This window comes from Nerophis lumbriciformis, linkage group LG22, assembly GCF_033978685.3.
Source record: "Nerophis lumbriciformis linkage group LG22, RoL_Nlum_v2.1, whole genome shotgun sequence".
In the NCBI taxonomy this organism is placed as follows: Eukaryota; Metazoa; Chordata; class Actinopteri; order Syngnathiformes; family Syngnathidae; genus Nerophis; species Nerophis lumbriciformis.
In genome coordinates this window covers 32,415,181-32,432,458 of record NC_084569.2, presented here as the reverse complement: position 1 = coordinate 32,432,458, position 17,278 = coordinate 32,415,181, and the positions used below count along the sequence as shown (strand labels likewise).

The 17,278-nt window shown below is 37.5% G+C and overlaps 1 protein-coding gene across 3 annotated transcripts in view; it reads left to right on the top strand.

Annotated features, from left to right (window-relative positions):
* The window catches only part of brsk1b (BR serine/threonine kinase 1b), a 79,742-nt gene extending 72,633 nt beyond the window's left edge, over positions 1-7,109 (top strand). For all 3 annotated transcript variants that reach the window (XM_061973723.2, XM_061973722.2, XM_061973724.2), the window contains 2 exons: positions 921-1,010; positions 6,748-7,109. In XM_061973723.2, coding sequence (XP_061829707.1) covers positions 921-1,010; positions 6,748-6,956 — 299 coding nt within the window. In that variant the 3' untranslated portion in view covers positions 6,957-7,109. The remainder of the gene's footprint in view (positions 1-920; positions 1,011-6,747) is intronic.
* Positions 7,110-17,278: the final 10,169 nt, after the last annotated feature.

The following is a 17,278-nucleotide window of genomic DNA, read 5'->3' as shown; positions in this document are numbered from 1 at the left end:
ACAGTCACCGAATTGAGGGGAACCATAAAAATGAAAAATATGAAAATGGCCCCGGCATACCTTAATTTTTCAGTGTTCGTCCTTCAGGTAAAAAAGTTTGGACACCCCTGAGTGACAACATGATAAGGATCACTTAGAAATATATATATATATATATATATATATATATATTAGGAATGTCCGATAATATCGGACGATAAATGCTTTAAAATCTAATATCGGAAATTATCGGTGTCTGTTTCAAAAAGTAAAATTTATGACTTTTTGAAACGCCGCTGTGTACACGGACGTAGGGAGACATATAGAGCACCAATAAATCTTAAAGGCACTGCCTTGGCGTGCCGGCCCAATCACATTATATCTAAGGCTTTTCACACACACAAGCATACTAGGTCAACAGCCGTACAGGTCACACTGAGGGTGGCCCTATAAACAACTTGAACACTGTTACAAATATGCGCCACACTGTGAACCCACACCAAACAAGAATGACAAACACATTTCGGGAGAACATCCGCACCGTAACACAACATAAACACAACAGAACAAATACCCAGAACCCCTTGCAGCACTAACTCTTCCGGGACGCTACAATATACACCCCCGCTACCACAAAACCATTTTTTAAGGTATTTTACAGTTTTAAAAGCCTAAAGCTTATAATTGCTCACACTATAATTAATATTCAGGATGTATTGCACAATATGAAAAAGTTGCCTGCAACATCGTCAGCATCTGTTCAAAATATGATGCTAGCACTTTCTTCCCTGATAACATGCAACTCCCATCAAGCAGCACAACCTCTGAATATACGAACATATGGCGGATGATATTGAACTCTATTGAATAATTCTGGGTTATCATGATGAATTTCACCACTGAGGACGGCTGTAAATCGTTTTTTGTGTTCTTTTTTTCAGGTCCCAGTCGCAGATTCAAGAGGGTGGTGGAAACCATTCAAGCTCAGCTCCTTAGTACTCATGATCAGCCTTCTGTGCAGGCACTGGCTGGTGTGTAGTACTCAAAACACACACACTAAATTCGGGATGTCCCGATAAAACTTGTTCACTTCAGCTAGGATACAGATATTAAAGCTGGGATTATTGGCCGATACAATATCAGCACAAATCATAAATACTTTTTTTTTTTTTTTTTTAAGTGCGGAATGTTAGAAAAGGCTTGATCAAGTGAAATTACACAAACAGAGAACAATCTGAAAAACAATCGACGTACATATGCTGTCTTTAAATTGAAGTGTCGTGGTAATTGTACGTGTGGCGACACCAAGTGGCTACAATAATTCAACAAGTTAAGCCAGGGCTGTCAAACTCATTTTAGATCGGGGGCCACATGGAGAAAAATCTACTCCCAAGTGGGCCGGACTGGTATAATCACGGCACAATAACTTAAAAATAAAGACAACTTCAGATAGTTCAGTTTTTTTGTTTAAAAATAGAACAAGCACATTCTGATAATGTTGTTGGGGGTTTTTTTTACACTTACATGTTGCGGTTAATAGTATTCTTATCTTTATTTGTCGTTATTTATACTTTCTGAATAAATTATGTGATAATCAGTCAACTCATTGGTGTTCATTTTCAATTTATCAAGATAAAATAATAATATAAAAATCAAATTGCAGGATGTTATTTGTGTAGTTTACTCATTTTCCTCGACTGGTGCATTAACATCATGTGGTTTATTTTTTCTTTACATATGTAGCATCATCTACAAAGATACAAAGAATTGCTATTGCGACATCTAGTGGACACATGTAGAACAGCAGTTTCTTTTATACAAAAATTTCCACTAATTTTTATACTTAGCAAACTCCGTATGTTCGACGCCCCTGAGTTAAGCTCATGATGCAGTAAATTGAATGATGCGGACACGTTTGTTACTGGATACTTTCTAATACACTTCTGCCTCGGAGACTCTGTATGTGTAGTAATATGCAACTATAGCTATTTGATACGTGTTTATATTAACAAATGTCATGTTTTAGACTGCAATATTGTTCAATTAAGGACACTTATTACATATGTTTAGCTTGCGTGCTATTGCATGCTCAGCTGTTGTGTAGCTGCGAGCTCCCAGTAGAGTATAGCCTACCATGTTTACCTTTTTATAAATGACTTGACTAAAAGAGAAGAACAGATTAAAGCTGTGAATCTTCAGGCATCACACGGTTCGATTCGATTCTTGGGGGTAACGATTCGATTCAGAATCGGGTTTTCGATTCAAAACCATTCTCGATTCAAAATCAATGCTTTTTAATAACATTGAGTGCCAGTTCTATGATTAACTAAATTCCTTCATAAAATAGATAAACAGCTCTGATAAATGCATCAGGGTTCATACGGGTGCTTAAAAACCTTGAAAATGCTTGGATTTTAATGTTGTGTTTTCAAGGTTTGAAAAATGCTTGAATTTTGGGTGAAGTGTTTGTAAGTGCTTGGAAATGTTCATCATATGTCTCGGCAGTCTGACTAAATAGGCTAATTATAAAATGGAACAAAATAAAATAAGTTTCCTTAAAAATGAAAGCTACACGCTTGATCTGTTGGCTTTGCACGAGCCCTTACATTAGGTTGTTGTCATGTATATACGGCTCTGTGTCGCCCCCAAGAGGACAGTGGTGCATCGGTCCATCGTACCGGGAGGTTGTCGTTTTAATGAACGTTGGATGGAAAATGACAAATACAAACTTTGGATAAAACGTGGACCAAATCCACGTGTAGCCTGCTGCAAAGTATGCAAAATAGGATATCCACCTTTCCGCAACAAGTTAACTAACGTTAGTTAAAGGTCTGTTTTCTAACCTTTTGGTACATTCTAGACCTAATCTGTGAGATCAGGGCTAGATTACCTGTTAATTACTGACAGTTATTACGAGCTATGAAAGGGGAAAAAGTGAGCGTTTGTCAATGATAAATTATAATGTTAAGAACTTCCCTCAACTAAAAATCGGTTATAGGCTTAATGACAGTTATAAGGCTTAATGAAAGGTGACTGAGGTGTTGTGAAACAAACAAAATATTTTCATTGAATTTATTATTAGAGATGTCCGATAATTTTGATTGATTGATTGATTGAGACTTTTATTAGTAGGTTGCACAGTGAAGTACATATTCCGTTCAATTGACCACTAAATGGTAACACCTGAATAAGTTTTTGAACTTGTTTAAGTCGGGGTCCACTTAAATTGATTCATGATACAGATATATACTATCATCATAATACAGTCATCACACAAGATAATCATCAGGGTGTATACATTGAATTATTTACATTATTTACAATTCGGGGTGTAGAGGGGGGGGGGTTGGGTTTGGTTGTTATCATCAGTCATCAACAATTGAGAACAAAGAAATGGATATTGGAACAGTGTAGGTCTGACTTGATAGGATATGTACAGCAAGTAGTGGACATAGAGAGAAAGAGAGCGATCAGAAGGCATAAGAAAAGTATCTACATTTGATTGTTTACATTTGATTATTAACAATCCGGGGAGGGTGTTAGTTTAGGGTTGAAGTTGCCTGGAGGTGTACTTTTATTGCGGTTTTGAAGGAGGATAGAGATGCCCTTTCTTTTACACCTGTTGGGAGCGCATTGCACATTGATGTGGCATAGAAAGAGAATGAGTTAAGACCTTTGTTAGATCGGAATCTGGGTTTAACGTGGTTAGTGGAGCTCCCCCTGGTGTTGTGGTTATGTCGGTCATTTACGTTATGGAAGTAGTTTGACATGTACTTCGGTATCAGGGAGGTGTAGCGGATTTGATAGACTAGGCTCAGTGCAAGTTGTTTTACTCTGTCCTCCACCCTGAGCCAGCCCACTTAGGAGAAGTGGGTAGGAGTGAGGTGTGATCTGGGGTGGAGGTCTAGAAGTAATCTGACTAGCTTGTTCTGGGATGTTTGGAGTCTAGATTTGAGGGTTTTTAATATCGGCTATTATCGGCCGATAAATGCTTTAAAATGTAATATCGGAAATTATCGGTATCGTTTTCAAAAAGTAAAATGAATTACTTTTTAAAACGCCGCTGTACGGAGCGGTACATATCCGGTAAAACACGGACGTAGGGCATACTTGCCAACCCTCCCGATTTTCCCGGGAAACTCCCGAATTTCAGTGCCCCTCCCAAAAATCTCCCGGGGGCAACCATTCTCCTGAATTTCTCCCGATTTCCACCCAGACAACAATATTGGGGGGGCGTGCCTTAAAAGCACTGCCTTTAGCGTCCTCTACAACCTGTCGTCACGTCCGCTTTTCCTCCATACAAACAGCGTGCCGGCCCAGTTACACAATATATGCGGCTTTTACGCACACACAAGTGAATGCATTGCATACTTGATCAACAGCCATACAGGTCACACTGAGGGTGGCCGTATAAACAACTTTAACACTGTTGCAAATATGCGCCACACTGTGAACCCACACCAAACAAGAATGACAAACACATTTCGGGAGAACATCCGCACCGTAACACAACATAAACACGACAGAACAAATACCCAGAACCCCTTGCTACCACCAAACGCCGCCCCCCCACCCCCCACCTCAAACCCGCCCACCTCAAGACACCCCCCCAACCCCCCATCTCCCGAATTCGGAGGTCTCAAGTATGCTCTATTACAGTGGTTCTCAAATACCCCTGGGGGTACTTGAAGGTATGCCAAGGGGTACGTGAGATTTTTTTTAAATATTCTAAAAATAGCAACAATTCAAAAATCCTTTATAAATATAAATAAAAACCTATCTTTTTTTCCAAATAGTTCAAGAAAGACCACTACAAATGAGCAATATTTTGCACTGTTATACAATTTAACAAATCAGAAACTGATGACATAGTGCTGTATTTTACTTCTTTATCTCTTTTTTTCAACCAAAAATGCTTTTCTCTGATTAGGGGGTACTTGAATTTAAAAAAAATTCACAGGGGGTAGGTACATCACTGAAAAAAGGTTGAGAACCACTGCTCTAAAATACTCTGGACTTGTTTTGAGGCATGTTTAAAAAAAATTAAAAATAATGCACTTTGTGAAAGTCAAAGTATAGTATTTCCCATAGTTGTAGTGGGTATCAGGATTCTCTCAGGGAGAGCATGTTAAAAAAAATAATGCACTTTGTGACTTCAATAATAAATATGGCAGTGCCATGTTGGCACTTTTTTTCCATAGCTGGAGTTGAAGTTGTTCTCTTATTTTGGAAAACCTTGTTTTTGATTGAGCGCAGTGGAAGAGTGGCCGTGCGCGACCCGAGGGTCCCTGGTTCAATCCCCACCTAGTACCAACCTCGTCATGTCCGTTGTGTCCTGAGCAAGACACTTCACCCTTGCTCCTGATGGGTGCTGGTTAGCGCCTTGCATGGCAGCTCCCTCCATCAGTGTGTGAATGTGTGTGTGAATGGGTAAATGTGGAAGTAGTGTCAAAGCGCTTTGAGTACCTTGAAGGTAGAAAAGCGCTATACAAGTACAACCCATTTATTATTTATTATTGATTGTGTCAAGACTTGGTCCTGGGGTTTAGTTTTTCTCGAAGGCAACGGAAAGTTGGCTCGGGCGAGACGGGAATGAAGGTACATTTTTATTTAAACACTATAAATACAAAACAAGGAAGTAAACAAAAGGCGCGCACAATGGCGGAGAACAAACTATGAAACCAAACACTTGCACAATGGCAAAAACTATGAACTTAAATACTACAGACATGATTAACGAAAACAGGTGCGTGACTCAAAACGTGAAACAGGTGCGTGACGTGACAGGTGAAAACTAATGGGTTGCTATGGTGACAAACAAGAGTGCACAATGAATCCAAACATGGAACAGGTGAAACTAATGGGTAATCATGGAAACAAGACAAGGGAGTGAAAAGCCAGAAACTAAAGAGTCCAATAACTAAACAAAACATGACTAAGACAAAACATGATTACACAGACATGACAGATTGAAACTTGTATTAGTAGATTGCACAGTACAGTACATAATCCGTACAATTGACCACTAAATGGTAACACCCGAATACGTTTTTCAACTTGTTTAAGTCGGGGGTCCACGTTAATCAATTCATGGTAAAGTTACATTGTTTAATGCATCCAGCGGGGCATCACAACAAAATTAGGCATAATAATGTGTTAATTCCACGACTGTATACATCTGTATCGGTTGATATCGGAATCGGTAATTAAGAATTGGACAATATCGGATATCGGCAAAAAAGCCATTATCGGACATCTCTATTTATTATCCTTATATTAATGTGGAACCGTTTTGTTAATAAATGAGTGAAATTAGCATTTTGAGGGTATGTGTAATTATATCACATTATGCAGTTTACAAGCACAAATACGGTGTGAATCAATCCGTGCTGTTCCGATGTCATTAAGTGCTGTAAGTAAGAAAAAGAACAAGAAATGTGGAAAAACAACACAAATGGAGACACGTTTGCAAACACCAATGACTTTGAATAGTCACACTGCTTCATTTTCTATGCTCCATTCAGTTCATGATAACTGCTGCTTCAATGTTAGGCTTAGGTTGTAGCAAATCTTCCGTATTTTTCCTACAGACAGCATTTGGTGACCTCAAACAACAAGGCTATGGATTGATCCACACTGGTTTTTTGCCTTTTGAAGGGTACTGGAAAACCTGGACAATTGATCTTGAAAGTCCTTACAAAAGAGCTTGAATTTGGCCATGGAAAAGGTGTACGAACCCTGATGTATACATGTCCCTGTCCGCTTCAGATGAGAAGAACGGCAAACCTTCCCGCCCGCCCAGCACACCTTCGCGTCAGAATTCCAGGCGTTCGGAAAGCGGCTGTGAGAAAGAGCGCGCGGCGGACGCGGCGAGCGCGAGCGGAAGCCACGCCGGGAGCGTCTTACAAAGGCAAGGCTCGGGGAAAGACAAGGCCAGACTTCTCTCCGCCACCAACGGGACGCAGTCGCATCCCTGAAAAGAATGTCGCCAAGGAGAGGCGGGATATCGCCTTTGACCTTTTCCTGTATCCTTCCCACATCATCGCAGTTTTCTTCCTTTCTGCCTTGCTCTTTGGCCATCATTCCCTCGCAAAGGATTGGCAGATTTACTTTAAGCTCAACTATATATGTATGTGTATATATACATATATACTGTATATATATATATATATATATATGTATATATGTGTGTGTGTGTGTATATATGCATATATACATGCATATATGAATATGTGTATGTATATATATACATATATACATACATATGTGTGTGTGTGTATATATATATATATATACATATATTCATACATGTGTGTATATATATACATACATATATATGCATATATGTGTATATATATATATACACATATGTATGTATGTGTATACATATATATATATATTAGGGGTGTAACGGTACACAAAAATGTCGGTTCGGTACGTACCTCGGTTTAGAGGTCACGGTTCGGTTCATTTTCGGTACAGTAAGAAAACAACAAAATGTACATTTTTGGTTTTTTTATTTACCAAATTTGCAAAATCTTCCACCAAAAATATTTTTCTTAGTGGAATATTTGATGTGAAGTAATCGGAACTTTGGATAGGTCAATAATTCATAATAACATTGATTTTGATTCAATATTATGTTTTGAGCAATGACAGTTTGAAAGAAAAAAAAACAGCTTTGTTTTATTAGTCAACATTGCAACTTTTTCTAAATTAAATTTCACCTTTAGGCTTTCTTATTTCACTTTTTTTATGTTTTTGTTTATTTTAGTAGTATTTTTAGAATGTGCCGTGGGCCTTTAAAACATTAGCCGTGGGCCGCAAATGGCCTCCGGGGCACACTTTTGACACCCCTGCTATAGATAATAAAAAATTAAATGTGATAAATCTATGAATAAAAAGCAGAGCCTGGCGACTCATGCGCGTTTATCATAACTCTCTCTCTCTCTCTGTCTCTGCCCCTCCCTCACCAATGCTGCTGGGTGCCCAATTTGTTTTGTTTTTAACCCCTTCTTAACCCTGAACGTACATTGAAAATACACGCAACCCTAACTCAAAATGCCGGACATTTGAGGCATTTAAGAAACTCCGCCCTGACGTATGGTCAGTCTATCGTAGCCCGTTAGCTGCTAGCATGCCATGTGTTGTGCCTCGGTGTGCATTGTTTACACAACGTGCGTTACGCTACTTAATATGTCCGTGTGGAAACTTGTTCGGTACACCTCCGAACCGAACCGGAACCCCCGTAACGAAACGGTTCAATACAAATACACGTACCGTTACACCCCTAGTATGTATGTATGTGTATATATATATATATATTGTATGGAAGAGTTGATGATTCCCAGGACTTGGAAAGCAAAAAGGCTCACAAGCAAACACTCTCACTTGCTAATGAAGAAAGCACACAACCTTCTCACTAATGTATCGGATGCTTCACGTCGCTCGCACTGCTGACAACCCTCTCATCGCCTCAAGACGCTCTCATTACCATCTCTTGTCCTCACGAACGCTCCTCAACCTCATCGCACACCTTTCATGATGATCCGATGGAATGCCTACTCTTCGAATGAGCAAAAAAAAACAAAAAAATGGAGAATGACTAAGGGCAATATGCAAATGGAGGTCTTCACAGCTGATGAAAACACACAAAGACCATGGAAGAGAGTGGTAAGGTAGAGTAGGGTGTAATGTAACCCCTCCCAATAGGTAAGGTCCGTCCGGAGCGTGTGAGATTCATTTAGTCTCACAATTATTTCTGAGAAATGCTGATTAAAGCTACGATGCCGTATTGCCTTTATTGGAGGAGAAATAGTGGATCGCCGTTTAGATGTACACCCCTTTCGCATTCACGACGAGTCCTTCATGGCGGAAAAAAAACCCCGTCTAGAAAGGGTAAAAAAAAAGACACAAAAAATGGTTTATCACTTTGAAATTATTGCAAAAGAAGGATACAGTGGAACCCGTTTATGTCGACGACCTGTGTCAATCCCTGCAGCATAAAACGATTAAGTTGACTCCCGTATATTTCGGAGTATAAGTCGCACCGGAGTATAAGTCGCACCGGCCGAAAACGCATAATAAAGAAAGAAAAAAACATATATAAGTCGCATTTTTTGGGGAAATTTATTTGATAAAACCCAACAGCAAGAATAGACATTTGAAAGGCAATTTAAAATAAATAAAGAATAGTGAACAACAGGCTGAATAAGTGTACGTTATATGAGGCATAAATAACCAACTGAGAACGTGCCTGGTATGTTAACGTAACATATTATGGTAAGAGTCATTCAAATAACTATAACATATAGAACATGCTATACGTTTACCAAACAATCTGTCACTCCTAATCGCTAAATCCCATGAAATCATATACGTCTAGTCACTTACGTGAATGAGCTAAATAATATTATTTAGAGGGGGGAGGGGGGGGTTACCCACATATGCGGTCCTCTCCAAGGTTTCTCATAGTCATTCACATCGACGGTGAGTTTTTCCTTGCCCTTATGTGGGCTCTGTACCGAGGATGTCGTTGTGGCTTGTGCAGCCCTTTGAGACACTTGTGATTTAGGGCTATATGAATAAACATTGATTGATTGATTGATTGATTTTACGGTAATGTGTTAATAATTTCACACATAAGTCGCTCCTCAGTATAAGTCGCACCCCCGGCCAAACTATGAAAAAAACTGTGATTTATAGTCTGAAAAATACGGTAATACAATACACCATATTTTTCAGACAATAGGCTGCTACTTTTCTCCCGCGCTTTGCACCTTGCGGCTTATAAAATGGTGCGGCTAATTTATGGATTTTTCTTCGCAAAAGGCCACAATGTTTTGTAGTCAACAGATAGTTTTCAACGCAGATACACTGAGAAGGTGTGTTATTGTTTGTGCCATGACGCCATCCTTTGGACGAGTTCACTTACTGCATGTACTTCCTGTTTCGTGCCTTGAACCGGAAGTATATCCCGTTTCGTCCAGTATGTGTCGATAGCATTTTTGTTCGAGAGGATTCTTCATTCATCACTCCGAACAACCAACTGAGAACGTGCCTGGTATGTTAACGTAACATATTATGGTAAGAGTCATTCAAATAACTATAACATATAGAACATGCTATACCTTTTACCAAACAATCTGTCACTCCTAATCGCTAAATCCCATGAAATCTTATACGTCTAGTCTCTTACGTGAAAGAGCTAAATAATATTATTTGATATTTTACGGTAATGTGTTAATAATTTCACACATAAGTCGCTCCTGAGTATAAGTCGCACCCCCGGCCAAACTATGAAAAAAACTGCGACTAATAGTCCGAAAAATACGGTAGATATAGATTTGTTTTTCCTCCGCTCCAAATATCAAATTATGCCCCCCCCCCCCATGGTTGGTGAATTTCCGCTTAGTAGGGACGCTATTTATTTTATGGTTTGCATGAATATTACAACCCCTGGCAGAAATGATGGAATCACCAGACTCGGAGAATGTTAACTCTGTTGTTTCATTTTGGCTTTCCAAGTACCACCATAATGACCAATAATAACATACAGTAGCGTAGTAGGCCTAGGTATTCATTAAAAACAAAGCAGAGGTTTTATTTATCAAGTATTTTTGGTATTTTGGGCCACTGTAACATTACACAGTTTGAACAGTAACACTGTGTTTGAATATTTAATTAGGTAATTATTTGGCGTACCACTAGTTGGAGCCCACATATGACCAGTGGTACGTGTGCTACTGTGGTAGTACAAAAATATAACAGACATGACACAAAACTATAGGCATTTCAAATGGCAACTTTCAGACATATTATGATTTTTTTAAATATTAATAAAACTTGTGGGTGACACAACATATAATGATGATTCTTTGGCCCAAATGTTGCATAGATTATTTTTTGCGAACCATCTTCACGGCGCTTTCTGAACGTCTCTTTAGGATGTGCCGTTTTGTGGGCGGTCTTACTGACGTGTCACCACTTCAAAAGTGTCTTCTCCCCGCCATCTTTCTTGTTGTTTTTAGCGCTTCCATAGCGAGTCTACTGACAGGTATTTGTTCGAACTATATGCTTTCTCAGTAATGGCAATAGCGGATGAAGCATGTGCATGTACGAGCCAGTCTGCCCCACAACTAGAGGATAGCGAAAAAGGAGCTTATTAACTACAGCAGTGGTTTCCAAACTACAGCCTGTGGGCCAAAATCAGCCCGTCATCGCTTCAACTGGGCTGCACAAGTCCAATAAGCATTTGGCTGGACGCTGTGTTTTCAAATTATTTAAAACATTTTCAGCAGTCTGAAGCTGCCGTTTTTGGCCATCTGGTGGCCAACGAAAGCAACTTAAGTCAGTGGCTATTAATTGCACATCAATGTGACCATGTGCACATAATTTACTTGTACAACCCAATTCAAACAACCTTCCCTAGTCATGGCACACACAAAAAAAAACTACCAGCAAAAAAATTCAACAAACATGGTCACACATAACACATCCTGCTCATTGAACCTTGTGGACATTAGAAAAAAAAAAGTCCAATCAGCATTAAAAAAAAATCTAAACTACACAAATTTAAATCCATTGCAAAGGATTATGGGGAAAATGCAATACATTCTCCGATAAATGCTTTAAAGATGTAATATCGGAAATTATTGGTATCGTTTTTTTTTATTATTGGTATCGGTTTTGTATTTTATTTTTTTTATTAAATCAACATAAAAAACACAAGATACACTTACAATTAGTGCACCAACCCAAAAACCTTCCCTAGTCATGGCGCAAAAAAAAAAAAAAAACTACCAGCAAAAAAATTCAACAAACATGGTCACACATAACACATCCTGCTCATTGAACCTTGTGGACATTAGAAAAAAAAATGTCCAATCAGCATTAAAAAAAATCTAAACTACACAAATTTAAATCCATTACAAAGGATTATGGGAGAAATGCAATACATTCTGCGATAAATGCTTTAAAGATGTAATATCGGAAATTATTGGTATCGGTTTTTTTTTATTGGTATCGTTTTTTTTATTTTTTTATTTTTTTATTAAATCAACATAAAAAACACAAGATACACTTACAATTAGTGCACCAACCCAAAAACCTTCCCTAGTCATGGCGCAAAAAAAAAGAAACTACCAGCAAAAAAATTCAACAAACATGGTCACACATAACACATCCTGCTCATTGAACCTTGTGGACATTAGAAAAAAAAATGTCCAATCAGCATTAAAAAAAATCTAAACTACACAAATTTAAATCCATTACAAAGGATTATGGGGGAATTGCAATACATTCTCCGATAAATGCTTTAAAGATGTAATATCGGAAATTATTGGTATCGGTTTTTTATTTTTATTTTTTTTATTTTTTATTAAATCAACATAAAAAAACACAAGATACACTTACAATTAGTGCACCAACCCAAAAACCTTCCCTAGTCATGGCGCAAAAAAAAAACAAAAAAAAAACCTACCAGCAAAAAAATTCAACAAACATGGTCACACATAACACATCCTGCTCATTGAACCTTGTGGACATTAGAAAAAAAAAAGTCCAATCAGCATTAAAAAAAAATCGAAAAATACACAAATTTAAATCCATTGCAAAGGATTATGGGGAAAATGTAATACATTCTCCGATAAATGCTTTAAATATGTAATATCGGAAATTATTGGTATCGTTTTTTTTATTGTTGGTATCGGTTTTTTATTTTTTATTTTTTATTAAATCAACATAAAAAACACAAGATACACTTACAATTAGTGCACCAACCCAAAAACCTTCCCTAGTCATGGCGCAAAAAAATAAAAATACCAGCAAAAAAATTCAACAAACATGGTCACACATAACACATCCTGCTCATTGAACCTTGTGGACATTAGAAAAAAAAAAGTCCAATCAGCATTAAAAAAAATTTAAACTACACAAATTTAAATCCATTACAAAGGATTATGGGGAAAATGTAATACATTCTCCGATAAATGCTTTAAAGATGTAATATCGGAAATTATTGGTATCGTTTTTTTTATTATTGGTATCGATTTTTATTTAATTTTTTTTAATTTTTTTTATTAAATCAACATAAAAAACACAAGATACACTTACAATTAGTGCACCAACCCAAAAACCTTCCCTAGTCATGGCGCAAAAAAAAAACAAAAAAAAACCTACCAGCAAAAAAATTCAACAAACATGGTCACACATAACACATCCTGCTCATTGAACCTTGTGGACATTAGAAAAAAAAAAGTCCAATCAGCATTAAAAAAAAATCGAAAAATACACTAATTTAAATCCATTGCAAAGGATTATGGGGAAAATGCAATACATTCTCCGATAAATGCTTTAAATATGTAATATCGGAAATTATTGGTATCGGTTTTTTTATTATTGGTATCGTTTTTTTATTTTATTTTTTTATTTTTTTTATTAAATCAACATAAAAAAACACAAGATACACTTACAATTAGTGCACCAACCCAAAAACCTTCCCTAGTCATGGCGCAAAAAAAAAAAAAGAATTAATTACTAGTTTCTATGTAACTGTTTTTATATTGTTTTACTTTTCTTTTTTATTCAAGAAAATGTTTTTTAATTTATTTATCTTATTATTTTTTTTAAAAAGGACCTTATCTTCACCATACCTGGTTGTCCAAATTAGGCATAATAATGTGTTAATTCCACGACTGTATATATCGGTATCGGTTGATATCGGTATTGGTAATTAAGAGTTGGACAATATCGGAATATCGGCAAAAAAGCCACTATCGGACAGCCCTAATATATATATATATATATATATATATATATAGTACAGTACACAGTAATGAAAACACAGTTGTTCTACTAACTGTACTGTACTTGCTGCTTACTTATCGAGAATTGGTACGGTATCGATTAAAATGTGGAAGTACACATATGGAGGAAAACAATCTATTTTTTTTATCGCCCAATATCCACATTTTAAAATTTCCGTCGACTTAAACGGGTTCCACTTGGACCGACTTAGAGACGACAACGAAAATACCTTTTTTTATTCAACGCGGGCTTTAGTCTCAGCCCGATCACTCCATTTCGTTTTTCCCGTCGCTCACCACGGCGTTTTCTCCGAGGCGATCGCATCGAGGACCCCCCCCCGGTGGACACTTGTGTCGGTGCAGAGGAGGATGAACGAGCGTGACACCTTAGACCGCTCCTCAGCTGGGACGAAGGCAGGAGGCGAACACTGAGAAGGAAAAGGAGGATTGTTGTGAAAATGCTGCACACAAAATTTGCCAAGAAGGCAATCGCAAATAGAAGCCACACGTAAAGAATGATTTTTTTTTTTTTTTTTTTTGATTCTAGTCTTTGTGTTTCCATGCCACCAGCAAAATAGGCACTATCAACCTGAATGTTTATCATTAGAATATTTATGTATTTATTTTTGAAATGTTATGTTTGCTGTACCTGCTAATAGCTTTTAAACATGTATTATGTCACGCTCCAAAACACCTCCCAGTGTTATCCTATGTTGTCTTTATTATTATGATTATTATTATTATTATTATTGCCCCCCTATTCTGTCCATTTTGTACCTCCAAAGACAACATTTCTGCTCATGCACAGCAAGATTTAAGCTGCAAGCTTGTCGGTTTTGGTTCCTCCGCAGGCGCCTTCTTTCTTTGTCATTGTCTTAGACACAGAAGAGAGCACGAGCTACTGTATGTTTGTGGAATGTATGAACATACGTGTTGTGCATGTACCACTGTACAAATCACAGGCACTCCTCTTTAAAAAAAAAAAAAAAAAAAATTAAAAATAATTTGTAGCTACACTAGCAAAGTATGGCAGTAGTCTTTCGGTCCACACGAAAATATCAATTGACGTAACTGCAAATTATTATATATCAGAACTAAAAAAACATGCTCTTTTTTTGTATTATTGGCTAATACAGTAGGAAGGGGATTCATACGGCCCTATTCTTTGTGTTTTGTGGCACTCCCAACATTGACAAGTGGCGCTTTCCATTATTTTCAGCAGACCGCATTGCAAAATATGCCCTTTTTTTTAACTGTTTTTTTTTATATATTGGCTAATACAGTGGGAAGGGGATTCATGCGGCCCCATTCTTTGTGGTTTACCTGACACGTAAAACGTGCCAGACGGCAGTGGAGTGTTGAATTTTTTTCAAGTGTGTTTTGTGGCCCTTTCCATTATTTTCAGCAGACTGCATTGCAAAATATGCCCTTTTTTTAACTGTTTTTTTTTTTTTATATTTATTGGCTAATACAGTAGGAAGGGGATTCATACGGCCCCATTCTTCGCGGTTTACCTGACACGTAAAACGTGCCAGACGGCGGTGGAGTGTTGAATTTTTTTCCAAGTGTGTTTTGTGGCGCTCCCAACTTTAACAAGTGGCGCTTTCCATTGTTTTCAGCAGACAGCATTGCAAAATATGCCCTTTTTTAACTGTTTTTTTAATATTTATTGGCTAATACTGTAGGAAGGGGATTCATATGGCCCCATTCGTTGCGGTTTACCTGACACGTAAAACGTGCCAGACGGCAGTGGAGTGTTGAATTTTTTTCAAGTGTGTTTTGTGGCGCTTTCCATTATTTTCAGCAGACCGCATTGCAAAATATGCCCTTTTTTTAACTGTTTTTTTTTTTTAATATTTATTGGCTAATACAGTAGGAAGGGGATTCATATGGCCCCATTCGTTGCGGTTTACCTGACACGTAAAACGTGCCAGACGGCAGTGGAGTGTTGAATTTTTTTCAAGTGTGTTTTGTGGCGCTTTCCATTATTTTCAGCAGACCGCATTGCAAAATATGCCCTTTTTTTAACTGTTTTTTTTAAAAATTATTATTGGCTAATACAGTAGGAAGGGGATTCATACTTTCCATTATTTTCAGCAAAATTATTAACCTCGCCTCTTCCTCTCATGCGAGATCCACCCAGGAATGGGACCATATGAATTTCTTCCTTACTATATATAGTTTTTTATTCGTTACATGCTAGCTACCCACCTGGTTTCACCTTATTCATTTATTGGCTAATACAGTAGGAAAGGGATTTATACACCACCATTCGTCGCGGTTTACCTGACACGTAAAACGTGCCAAACGGGAGTGGAGTGTTTGAATTTTTTTCAAGTGTGTTTTGTAGCACTCCCAACTTTAACAAGTGGCGCTTTCCATTGTTTTCAGCAGACAGCATTGCAAAATATGCCCTTTTTTTAACAGTTTTTTTTAATATTTATTGGCTAATATAGTAGGAAGGGGATTCATACGACCCCATTCTTTGTGGTTTACCTGACACGTAAAACGTGCCAGACGGCAGTGGAGTGTTGAATTTTTTTCAAGTGTGTTTTGTGGCGCTTTCCATTATTTTCAGCAGACTGCATTGCAAAATATGCCCTTTTTTTTTAAACTCTTTTTTTTAATATTTATTGGCTAATACAGTAGGAAGGGGATTCATACATTCCATTATTTTCAGCACAATTATTAACCTCGCCTCTTCCTCTCACGCGAGATCCACCCAGGAATAGGGCCATATGAATTTCTTCCTTACTATATATAGTTTTTTATTCGTTACATGCTAGCTACCTACCTAGTTAACTGGTTACACCTTTTTTTCAAGTGTGTTTTGTGGCGCTTTCCATTATTTTCAGCAGACCGCATTGCAAAATATGCCCTTTTTTTAACTGTTTTTTTTTTAAATTATTATTGGCTAATACAGTAGGAAGGGGATTCATACTTTCCATTATTTTCAGCAAAATTATTAACCTCGCCTCTTCCTCTCATGCGAGATCCACCCAGGAATGGGACCATATGAATTTCTTCCTTACTATATATAGTTTTTTATTCGTTACATGCTAGCTACCCACCTGGTTTCACCTTATTCATTTATTGGCTAATACAGTAGGAAAGGGATTTATACACCACCATTCGTCGCGGTTTACCTGACACGTAAAACGTGCCAAACGGGAGTGGAGTGTTTGAATTTTTTTCAAGTGTGTTTTGTAGCACTCCCAACTTTAACAAGTGGCGCTTTCCATTGTTTTCAGCAGACCGCATTGCAAAATATGCCCTTTTTTTAACTGTTTTTTTTTTTTTATATATATTGGCTAATACAGTGAGAAGGGGATTCATACTTTCCATTATTTTCAGCAAAATGATTAACCTCACCTCTTCCTCTCATGCGAGATCCACCCAAGAATGGGGCCATATTTTTACTCGTTACATGCTAGCTACCTACCTAGTTAACTGGTTACAACTTTGTTTTCTTTCTTTTTTTTAATAAAAATAAA